The sequence below is a fragment of the Eptesicus fuscus genome, chromosome 6, assembly GCF_027574615.1.
Source record: "Eptesicus fuscus isolate TK198812 chromosome 6, DD_ASM_mEF_20220401, whole genome shotgun sequence".
NCBI lineage: Eukaryota > Metazoa > Chordata > Mammalia > Chiroptera > Vespertilionidae > Eptesicus > Eptesicus fuscus.
In genome coordinates this window covers 108,586,546-108,598,163 of record NC_072478.1, presented here as the reverse complement: position 1 = coordinate 108,598,163, position 11,618 = coordinate 108,586,546, and the positions used below count along the sequence as shown (strand labels likewise).

General features: G+C 63.6%; 1 protein-coding gene across 1 annotated transcript in view; it reads left to right on the top strand.

Moving 5' to 3' along the window:
* The first annotated feature begins 4,692 nt into the window (after positions 1–4,692).
* Positions 4,693–11,618, top strand: part of FAM20C (FAM20C golgi associated secretory pathway kinase) — a 32,416-nt gene continuing 25,490 nt past the window's right edge. Inside the window, exons 1-2 of the mRNA XM_054718285.1 lie at positions 4,693–6,241; positions 7,709–7,887. Of these exons, the coding sequence (XP_054574260.1) occupies positions 5,661–6,241; positions 7,709–7,887 (760 nt within the window). The 5' untranslated portion in view covers positions 4,693–5,660. The remainder of the gene's footprint in view (positions 6,242–7,708; positions 7,888–11,618) is intronic.

The window sequence follows — 11,618 nt, the reverse complement described above, 5'->3', positions numbered from 1 at the left end:
GGGGAGCCCGACCGGCCCTGCGGTCCCAGCGGCTGGGCCTGGCTCACCCGGAAGAGGCTGCACAGCGGGGGGAGCGTGAGGGGGGAGGTTGCGGGGGCTGAGGGGGGGTTCCCCCGCACGTCCCCGGGTAGGGTAGCAGGGGGAGTGAGAGCGAGCTCAGCGGACACCCCACATTCTCACCGTCACCCCTGCCCTCAGGTAGCCGGTGAGAGGTCACAGCCCTCTGCCTGGGTGCTGCGTCACCAACTCCTGCCATGGTCCACGCCGCCCCCTGGTGGTCAGCACATGTCAAAGCGAGCGGTCAAATTCCCGGTTGAACGACCGAGGGAGGGGACAATTTGCATATTAGGCTTTTATTATAGAGGATGTCCGAGGAAGCTGTCTGGGAAAACTGGCCCAATCTCTGCTTTCAGGGATAAATATGAACCCTTTTCCGTTTCCCCTGTGATGAGTGGTCCAGCTCCATGTTCTAGTGTTTCTTGAATCAACTGAATTTTTCTTTAAAAATTCCCTTTTCGTTTGCACCATCAGATAGGATGGTGCCATCTTGCCTGAAACTTAAACCTTCCCCCTTTCAAGGCCTAAGGCCACTCTCACGCCTACAGGCACTTACCGTGTCTCCTTTTTCCTCTCCCTCATCAGGTTCCGCGTTGACTCCGTCGCTGGTCTGTCCTCGAGGATTAGCCAGCTCCGCCACCTTCCTTCCTCCGCGTTTGTTCTGCGCGGATCCATTCCTTCTTTATCTGGGCGACTGCTCTTTCTCTGGTTTCTCGGGCGGAGAGCTTAGTTCCCTCAGTTCCAGTCACGATCGTCTCCGAATAAACGCTGCTGTCACTCCCGCTTCCTTGAGCCCCTTGGTGGCGCCTGTGGGTTTCCAGAGGTGCCGTTCTCGTTTGCGTTCATTTTAAAGTCTGTAATTTCCCTTTCGTTTCCTTCAAACCCCCAAATTATACATAAGCGTGTTTTTATTTGTGGTATTAATTCCCAGGTAGAAATATTTTCCAAGCTTAGCTTATGTTTTATTAAACTGCATTGTGTTCAGCAAAGATTGCAGATTGTAGATGCACGTGTGTCTGTATGTGTGCAGATGTGTGTATGTACATGTATGTAGATATCTGTATGTACAGCCTTGGGATATCTGCCTTTGGAATTCTTGACATGTTACTTATGGCCAGTAGTTTTTGTGGCTATTTCATGTATGATTGAAAATAATATAAATTATGTACTTGAATGATACAATACGTAGAAAAAATATATAATTTTAAAAATATATAATTTTAAAATTATAATTTTAAAATACATAATTTTAAAAGCTTTAAAAATATATAATTTTATTGATTTCAGAGAGGAAGGGAGAGGGAAAGAGAGAGAAATATCAATGATGATAGAGAATCATGGATCGGCTGCCTCCTGCACGCCCCTTACTGGGGATCGAGCCCACAACTTGGGCATGTGCCCTTGATCAGAATCGAACCCGGGACCCTTCAGTCTGCAGGCCGACACTCTATCCACTGAGCCAAACTGGCTAGGGCAACATCAAGCTTTTTATTGTTTTATTCACTTGTTTTGGGGTTTCTTGATCTGTCGTCTTAAATGAGAACAAAGAGGCTCTATTTTCCAAAGACACTTCCCCCACCCGGCTGTGGCTGTGGCATGAAAGGGCCAGGGACCAGCAAGGGGATGGACATGATAGAGGGTCAGTGCAGTGGCTCAGGGATGAGGCCACCTTTGTCCCCAGAACGGTGCCCCTCTCCCCACAGGCCCGCGTCTCCCAAACCCAGCACAGAGGACTCTGGTTTTATGTTCCATCCCGTGTCAATCCTGCCGCCCAGGCCCATTACCATCGGCCCCACGCTGTGGGCCACGGCCCAGGCAAGGGGGGCGGCCACGAACCCTACCATGTTCTCTGTGCCACCAGACCAGGCTGAGCCACAGGCCCCAGCGAAGACCACGACCTCCTCCCCCTGCTGCTGGCAGCCCAGCTGCCCACTCGGCTCCCAGAATAGCCTGTGGTCACCAGCCCAGGAGTCAGATGAGTAATCCTGAGGGAAACTCTGCAGAATCCGAGAGGTGTGGGCACCGGGCCCTGAGCGGGTGGGCAGGTCCCCTGGGCCCCCTCTACGCCCAGCAGGAGGGGGTGCGTGGGGAGAGGCAGGTGGGGGTGTTGCAGAGGAAGGAGGCTCGCCAGTGCATGGCTGTGCTGCGCCCCGCTTTGGAATGTCCCAGCCCCTTCCTGCCCCTCAACCCCAACCTCAAGGCCCTCATGTTCTGGGCCCCACCCAGGGTCTGGGCATTTTGGGTCCCAGTGCTCAGAAGAGCGTCCCAGTGCTCAGACCTCCGCGCTCCTGTTCCCTCGTGTTCCAGCTTCTGTTCGAGTCACTTTCTCAGGGGCCTCCCGACCCCCAGGATGTCTGAGTCCCTCCCGGCCGCACAGTCTTCCCCGCATCCTGTCACCCTGACACAGTGCACATTGGCGTTGGGACGCCGCTTTGGGAGGAAAACCCCCAGAATCGCTCCCTGGTCTCCAGTGAGCCAGCATGTTAGCCCCCCAGTGCCCTCCGCGTCCAGCCCTGCCCGGCCCAGCCTCTGCCCAACAACGAGGCAGAGGCCTGAGGGGGTTTCTGGTGTGTGTGTGTGTGTGTGTGTGTGTGCATCTATATGTGTGCAAGTGTCTGTGTTTGTACATGTACGTGTATCAGTGTATCTGTGTGTGTGTCTGTGCATTGTCTGTGTGTACATTTGTGTGCATCTGTGTGTGTTTGTTTTTTGTAATTTCCATGGATGGATCCATTGAACCAAATCGAATTACTCCTCGGAGCAAAGTATAAAGAAAGGCCTAGGGTTTTCCATTCTCTGTCCTCCTGTGGGGGTGCCGTTCTCAGAGTCTCTTTCACCTGCGTCACCTTAACCTGTGACAGCTGACTCCAGGCTGGATGGGGGCTGGTGGTTCCTTCTTTGACCCGTCTGCGCGGCCCCAGGGCAGGGCTTGAGCAAGGCCTGGGGCGTGAGCATAAGAACAGGAGACGGCCCCACCTGGTTTGGCTCAGTGGATAGAGTGTCGGCCTGCGGACTGAAGGGTCCAGGGTTCGATTCCGGTCAAGGGCACATGCCCAGGTTGTGGGATCGATCCCCAGTGTGGGGCGTGCAGGAGGCAGCCGATCCATGATTCTTTCTTGTCATTGATGTTTTCTCTCTCTCTCCCTCTCCCTTCCTCTCTGAAATCAATACAAATATATTTAAAACAAACAAACAAACAAGAGCAGGAGACGGAGTCTCAGACGGCAATGGCTGCACCAGGAAAGGAGAGGGGTGGGTAGGGAGACCCAGTGACAGAATCGGTTCCCAGGGCAGCCGAGAAGAACCACACATCGTGCGAGGGGGCCATGCAGGGTCATGGGAGAGTCCAAATACCATCTCAGCTCCCAAGGGGAACCCCAGTGAAGCCACACCTGCTGCCCGTGGTCTATGGGATCGGCCCACCCACGCCCACACTGAGGACACTGACCATGTGGCTGGTGGGGTGTGGAGGCCGTGAACCCCAGGGCTGGGCTGAGTGACCACAGACCTCAGCCCCTCTGTGCCAGGAGGCTTGTCTTTGCTCCCCTCCCCGTCCCCCATGTGGAGTGGGCGGTTCCTCTTGTGCACCCAAAGGGAACTGCCAGTGAGCGGGTGGGGGACTCAGCGCCCAGGAAGAAGCTGTCTGTGTCCACCTCCTGGTCAAGTCCAACCCTCCCGCACCCAACCCCAACCTCCCTCCCAGTCCAGCCCTCTCATTTCCCCCAGGTGAGCAGGGACTCCCCTTCACTCAGCGTCCAGTGGGCCCTGCTGACCTCAGGCACTGGCAGGCGTGAGATTCAAAGCGAGTGGCAGGGATAATGCACCCTGAACCCACGAAGGGAAAGCTGAGGTCCTCGCAGGGTAGTGGGGTTCCAGGAGCACAGTGAGGAATGGGGGGTACCTGGCCCCCCATCCCCTCTCCTTGGCGGGAGAGGCTGTGGCCAGGCATTATTTAGACACTGGCGAGGCCTCCGGGCAGGGAGGGGCCACTATTCCCACCAGGCTCCTACCTTCCTCCCTGTGACTTTGGGGTGACATTCAGTCACACTCCCTGTGGGGTTGTGGGTCCAGAGGCTGGGTGGGCTCGGGAGAGGCCACAGAGAGCAGTAACGGGCCCTGGTGTTCGTGCCCAATTCTGTGCTTCTGGGAGGCAAATGAGGGTGAGACAGACACACACACACACACACACACACGCACTCACACACACACTCATACGCACACTCACACACACACACACACGCACACACACACACACACACACACTCACACTCACAAACACACTGCCCCTCTGAGCAGCACACACCCGGGCACCCCTCTGTGCCGTGAGACCCGCTTGGGCTCTGGCGCCTGAGTCGCCGGAGTGAAGTCGCAGGCGCGTCCCCAGAGGGAGGGTGGGGGGTGGGGGTGGACGTGGGGGTGGGGCCCTCCCGGGGCTGGAGGCTCCCCGCCCGTCCAGCGTCCGCTCCGGATTTGGGTCAAAAACCACGCTCCGCGCTCCTCCGTTCTTTCCGGCGACAGCCAGTCACCCCTCCCCTTCCCCTCGCCGCGGCGGGGGCGGGGGGCGCAAGGTCGCCGTCAGGCGGCGCAGACGCCCAGCGGCTCCGGGGAGGGACTTGGCCGGGTCTGGCCCTCGGCGCGGGGAGGAGGCGAGGAGCGGAGCTAGCGGCCAGGCTCGGGGCGGGCACTGGCCCGGGGAGCAGCGAACCGGTCGGAGGGCCCGTGGGGACAGCGCGCGGCGAGGGGACCCGCTGCCGCGGCAGGAGCCAGGCCCGCGCTCCGCCTTCCGTCCTCCCCGAGCGGCGCCGTCCTCTCGGCGAACGCGGAGGGAAGGCGCCCTCTCCTTGCGGGCCCGGAGCTGCAGAGGCATCGCGGGGCGCGGCCGAGGGGTGGAGAAAGGAGAGGGAGCCGATCGGCCGGGCGGCAGGGACTCGCGGGGCCGCGGCTCCGCCAATCTGCGGGCGCTGACGCGGGGGGCGGCTCCGCGGCGCTCGGATATCTGCCCGCCCGGGCGCGGGCATCGCGAGGCTCCGCCGTGGGCACTGCGCTCGGCTCGGCGCTGCACCTGCCGGGGATCGCCCGCCGCTCGGTGTGCCCCCCGCCCGCTCCGCCTCCCCTCCGGATCCCCGCCTCCGGGCCGCAGCGCGAGAGGGCCCAGCCCTGCCCCAAAGAGCCGCCCTTTCTCCACCGCCCGGCCCGGCGCCCGGCGCGGCCAGCGGAGCCCGGATCGGATTGCGCCTAGTCGCCGCCGCCATCCCCAGGCCGCGCGCCCCGGCAGGAATGGGGCGCCGCACGGGGCCCCCGCGCGCCTGATGAGCGCGGCCGGCCCAGAGCCGGTCGTTCGACTGGGCCCCGGCTCCGCGGACGAGGACCCTTGGGCCCGGACGCGGAGGGCGCGGCAGCTCCGGAGAAGCGAGAGGGACCGACCCGAGATGGCCCGGCCGGCGCGTGCTTGGGCGGGGGGCGCTTCCCACGTGGCGCGGGCCTGCGAGCATCCCCGGAGCTGGTAGCTGCCGGAAGCCAGATGGACCTTGATCCGCGTGGCGCCTCGTTCGTGCCGAGCCGAGCCTAGAGGGCGCGGGCGGGCGCTCCGAGGCGCCGCGAAGATGATCCAGGTGCGCCGGTTCCGCGTGCTCGTCCTGATGGTGTTCCTCGTGGCCTGCGCGCTGCACATCGCGCTGGACCTGCTGCCCCGGCTGGAGAGGCGCGCGCGGCCCCCGGGGGAGCCCGGCTGCTCCTGCGCGCAGCCGGCGGCCGAGGCGGCGCCCGGCTGGGCCCAGGCGCGCGGCCGCCCCGGGGAGCCCTCCGCCGCCGGCGACGCGGGCTGGCCCCACAAGCACACGCTGCGCATCCTGCAGGACTTCAGCTCCGACCCGTCCTCCAACCTCACGTCCCACTCGCTGGAGAAGCTGCCGCCCGCCGAGCCGGCCGAGGGCGCCGCGCGGGGCCAGGATTCCCGGGCGCCCAGACCCCGCGGCCCGGCGCACCGGCCTCTGCTTCGAGACCCCGGCCCCCGGCGGCCCGCGCCGCCGCCCGGCCCCAGCGGGGACGGCTCGCTCCTCGCCCGGCTGTTCGAGCACCCGCTGTACCGGGTCGCCGTGCCCCCGCTGACCGAGGACGACGTCCTCTTCAACGTGAACAGCGACATCAGGTTCAACCCCAAGGCGGCGGCGGAGAACCCCAACTGGTGAGCGGGTCCGGGGCCGGGGTGGGCGCCGGCAGGCCCGGCCCCTCAGGCAGCCACGCGCCCTTTGAGAATAAAGACCGCCGTGTGCCTTCCCCAGAAAAGGCCCTTCCTGCACCCCTGCCTCTTGTCCCGCCGCCTTTGTCTCGGGAAGGGCTGCGTCCCTGAGGGGCAGGTGTGGAGCTGCTCCTGGTCTGCCGCCTCGGCCTCGGGCAGGGGAGCCAGGGAGGGTCCTCCAGGCCCTGGTCCCAGGCTTGGGAAGTGGTCAGGCCATGAATGAATGATGAGCTGCGGGTGGAGTGAGGGAGAGCCCACCCTTCCCCGGGCCTGGGAGCCAAGCCTGCTCTGTGCGAACTTGTCACTGAGATCCGTTAGCCAGCGGGCGGGTGTGCGGGCTCCGAAGGCTAACGAAGGGCTCTCCCAGCCGCTGTGCCAGTGCCGGCTGCGTGGGGCGGCCAGGGTGACAGCTCCCCAAACCCGGAGAAGCATCCGCCAGAAGCATCTCTTTAAACTGTCCTGGTCTAAGCCCTCCCCCCAAGGCCCTCCTCATCGGCAAAGAGCAAGCTGAGCAGATGCTGCGAGCAGGGTGGTGAAATATTAACCAGCAGCGCGGCCGGAATAAACAGCTACCTGGGGAGGTTACCCAAGCCCGGGGACGGCCAGGAGCCCAGACCTCTCAGAAAGAGCCTCCTCCTCGGAAACGTGGCCAGGCGTGTGTGGTGTCTGAATGCCCCACCGTGCATGCTTGGGGGCCTTCAGAGGAGAGAGCCCAGAGTCAGTGGTCGGGGGGAGACCCACCCTTCGTGTCCACTGTGGTAGGGACTTGGGGCCGGGAAGGCCACGTGCAGGTGAATTAGACCTGGGACGAGTCCACCTTTCCCCCCAGCCCAGCAGGAAGTGGGGTCCGCTCTCCCCAGGCATGTGAGGACAGCCTCGTGGGTGGCAGGTCCTGCCTCCTTCCTCTCTCTCCACCCACGACTGCCCTCGTTAAAATAAATTTAGTCGGTTGCGTCAGCCTTAGCCCTGGTTGCTGGAGCCAGAGCCGAGTTCCCAGGGAAAGTTTCTGACAGGCTGGGCGTGTCAGACTGGCACACAGTCTGTGGTCAACGACGAGCTCGGTCTCCCCCCGCCCCCGACCCAGGAGCAAGGCCCCTTGCACCCCAAGCTGACGTCATGCTGTCTGGCGGCCTTGGTGACCCCAGGACAGACATGCTGGGGCCGCGCGCCGAGCTTCTGGTTGCTTCTGCTTTAGTTACAACTGTCTGTGGGGCTCGGGGGTAAGTAGGAATTACGGCCTCGAGAGGTGTGATTAGTCCTTAGAACAGCAGCCACAGGAAAACAGACCTGGCACGGCCCCTCGGCACAGACGCTGCGTTGGTTCAGACCCAAAGTTAAAACCTTGGCGGCAGCAGCCGACCCCCCTGGTTGTCCGTCCGCTCCCTGCTGACTGGGGTCCCTTCATCTCCGTAGGCCGCACGACGGCCCCGAGAGCGAGGACTTCGCACCCACGGGGGAGGCGGCCGTGGACAGCTACCCCAACTGGCTCAAGTTCCACATCGGCATCAACCGGTACGAGCTGTACTCCAGGGACAGCCCTGCGGTCGATGCCCTGCTGCGGGACCTGGGCACTCAGAAGATAACCAGTGTGGGTAGGTGCCTCGCTGTGCGTGCTGCGGGCGCGTGACTGGCATGCAACGGGGCCTGGGGGCCCGTGCCCCAGCTGGAGCATCCCCACCGGCACCTGCAGGCCGGAGGAGGGGACAGGCGGCGTCAGGCCACGTGCAGGTGAGGGGACGTGCACTCAGCCCTTCCCCAGCTGAGGAGGGCACAGCTCCCACCACCAGCAAAGAAGGGACACCTCAGGGGCTGCGCCGCTCCCTCCAGGTGGCGGGCTCAGGAGCATCAGCGCTGCCCGGGTTGGGCGGCTCCCAAGCTTAGCCGTGCTCTGCCCTTCCGTATGGACGGCGACCCGGGCTCCGTTGTGCAGGTGCAGCCTCGCACTCTGGTTGGCAGGCAGCCGCCCTGAGCACCTTGGGATCTGCTGAATCGGACAGAAAGGGCAGCGGTTACTGGTTCCGGGAAAGCGTGTCAGCAGTGGTGTCTGCCGCAGGGAGGTCTGAGCCTTTGATCTCGGGCCTCGGGGAGGCCCCAGTGTCTGCAGTGGCTGGAGATGCAGGGGGCCGGGCAGATCCCCGGGCGGGAGCACCGTTCCCGGCGGGTGCCCGCCTAGCGGGCTGTGAGTGAGGTCTCCTCGCTGTGCACGGGCAGCAGTCCCGGTGCTGGAAGGGCGCCAGTCGCCGGGGGCTGTCCTGTTGCTGACCGGGCAGTTAGGTGCGGCCTCGGAGACAGGCAGGTGAGCTCCAAGTTCTCTGGAGTCTGCTCTGGGCTCTCTGCCAGGCCTGAGCTGCTTGCTGAGGGGAGGCAGACGGGTGGCTCCTCCCAGCATGAGAGGCTCACCCTGGATCAAGCGGTGGTCTCCTCGCCTAGCATGCTGCCTGGAGGAACCTAGAGCCGCTCCCGCGCCCAGCGCCGCCCCGCCTCCCTGCTGACCCCACTGGGTCAGGGCTCGGGCCTTGCTGGGCAGCAGCAAACCGTGGGGATTGTCGGGGAGAGCCTCCCCGGGTGCCCCGTCCCTCTGAGAGGAGTGTGGCTGTTGGGGAGACGTCCGGTGTCTTGCCACCTCCATCTACTCAGCAGACTTTCGTGGGCACCACCTGCATTTGGGCCCGTCCTGGTGGCAGGCAGTCGAGGATGAACCCAGCCTCGACGTGATTCTGCTGCCTCCTGACCTGAGGGTCCCGGGGCGACAGGAAGGACGCATGCAGACCAGGGGCAGACGCTTTAAGCGCTGCATAGACCCCGTCCCGTCCCGGTGAGTCCCAGAGACTTACCTGAGTGTGGGCTCGGCAGGAAGGGCAGGGTGGGCGGGGCTTCCTGCTGAGAGAGACTGCCTGCTGCTGCCTGTGTGCACTTCCCTCCGCCTCAGTTTCCCCACTTGTCAAGTGGGCTCGTGTCTCTCAGGAAGTTTGCATCTTATTCTGATAATGTGGTGAGTGTGAGCAAACCTGTAAAATATTAACTGGTGCTCGGCAGCCTGGGCTTCCATGCCCCACGCCCCACCCCCACCATGTCTAGGGCAAATGCAGGGTCAGGGTCAGGGTCAGGGTCAGGGCTGTGAGGGTGCAGAGGCTGGGCCACCTCACCCTCAGAGAGCAGACACCTCCCAGCCCTCACTGGACACGCTTGGTGCAGAGGGCAGGGCTCCAAAGCCAGGGGCAGCTGCGGGAGGAGAGGGGGGCAGCTGTGGCGGGGGCACTGCTGGGTGGGGGGGCACCTCCAGGGCTCACAGGCAGCTTTGCTGACCCTGGGCACCCTCCTCCTCTCATCCCTGCAGCGGCCTGGCCTTGGGGTGCCCCCGCCCCAGGGTTCTGGCTGAGGGTGCCCTGGGGAGAGTCCCTGCCCGTCGGGGTCCTGGGCTGTCTGAGCTGATCTACTCACCCCCGACTACACGGACCAGCCGGTCCTCCCCTGTCTGTTCCTGGGGCGGTGGGTCCGTCGGAGCGAGGGCGGGTCAGTCAGGGTCACTCTGCAGGTGCTAATTGGGCCACAGGTATCACCGATGGGACTGGGTGCCCTGCCCCCCCGCAGAACATGGGCCTGGTTCTGCCAGTCGCCAGCCACAGTAGCTTTGGGCACACGGACTGACCTCTCGTGCTCATGGGGCACCGGATGGTGATAACCTGGACCGTAACCTCCAGCTTGCAGATCTGAAATCCAAACAGCCCATTGGACAGCAAAGGCCTGGCTCAGCCCGAACGTGTGGGGAAAGCCTGAGCCGCAGCCGACGAGACGGCGTGATCCGTGTTGTTTCACTCGCAGTGGGTCAGGTGCTTCCTCGGCTCTGCCCAGACCCACGCAGCACTTACGCAACGAGCGCTACGCAGACACCGCTCACTGCGGTCCTGAAATTTCCAAAATCCCGAGCACGAACACATCCGCCCGAGAGATTGTGAAGGACGTGAACCCACGGGACGTACTTCACGGGTCATCACGAGGCTCACGGGGAAAGGAGAGATGAGAACAGCTGGGCCGAGTCCCTGCGGGGTGGGTCTCTGTGGAGTGATCTCCGTGGGGGCCCGAGCCCCTCACCCGGGGCCGCCATGGGGAAGGGCCTCAGCCAGACACTTGCCCCCTCCCGCTGCCTGGGCCTGGAGGTGCTCCCGGGCGAGTTCCTGTTTGTGAAAAGCCCCCTGCGCCCGAGGAAGCAGGGCGTCCTCCCCCTGTGAGCAGAGTGAGCAGCATCCCGGGGTCCAGGAGACCAGGGGTCCAGGAGACCAGGGGTCCAGGCCCGGCCGCCTCTGCAGGGAGCGGAGAGGAGCTGGCCCAGGGCCAGTGGCAGGTGACCCCACCCTTCCTGGGAGGTGTCGCCCCCACGTCCACTGGACATTTGGTTGAAAACCCAGCTGCTTGAGACAAGCCCTGGCTGGGCCCTCACATAGCAGGTCCTGCCGGGCAGGTGTGGAGACTGGGGTCCCCGGATGCGAGGGTGTCCGTGTGGGAGCTGCCCGCTGCTGGGGGCCCGCCCGGCATTGCTGTGGCCGAGGGGGCTTCGGCTTCGAGGCCCCATGGGGACCCTGGATGGCACCTCCTTTACGGGAGCCCAGAGCCTGCCAGGATTTAAGGGTTCGCATCCCCGTCCTCCTGAGCATGAAATGGAAGGACAGGAAGCCAGAAGTCCCAGGGACCGCAGTGAGGGCGTAGAAAAGACCTCGATTTAAAGAGCCAGAAACCCAGCCTTCTGGCCGCCACCCTGCAGGCAGGGAAACAGCCTCCGGGCGGGGAGGCCGGCCTGAGGCTGGGACATCCCCGTGCGCGGCGGGTGATCACTCGATTGTCCCGTTGTTCATGTGATTGCACCTGAACCCCGGTGTTGTTGGGGGGACCGTGACTCCTGTGACGCTCACGGCGCTTTCTCACCGGATGGCCCCCAAAGTCGCCAGCTGAGAGCCACTGACCGCTTCAGAAGCGCGTGTGGCCGGGGGGGCTGTGTTCGTGGCCAGGCTCCTGGCTCCGGGCAGCGTGGCCGCCTTCGAAGGCTCAAGACGTCACCTCCTCTGTTCAGCTTGGACTCGGGCGTGCGGCACCTCCCGTCAGCGCGAATGAGATCGCCGCCCTGCACGGTCACGGATGCGAAGAATCAATGACACAGTTAATGGCTCTGACCTTGGAATGACTTACAAAGGAGAGCCGCGTGGCCGGAGAGGACCGGAGCGGCCTCTTGCCGGAAATGCCGACGGGTCAGGACAAACCCTCGCTGGTCCCTGAACCAAGGAGAACGGCCCTCCGGGGACAAAGTCCTGGGCCCTGGTGGGGGCAGCAG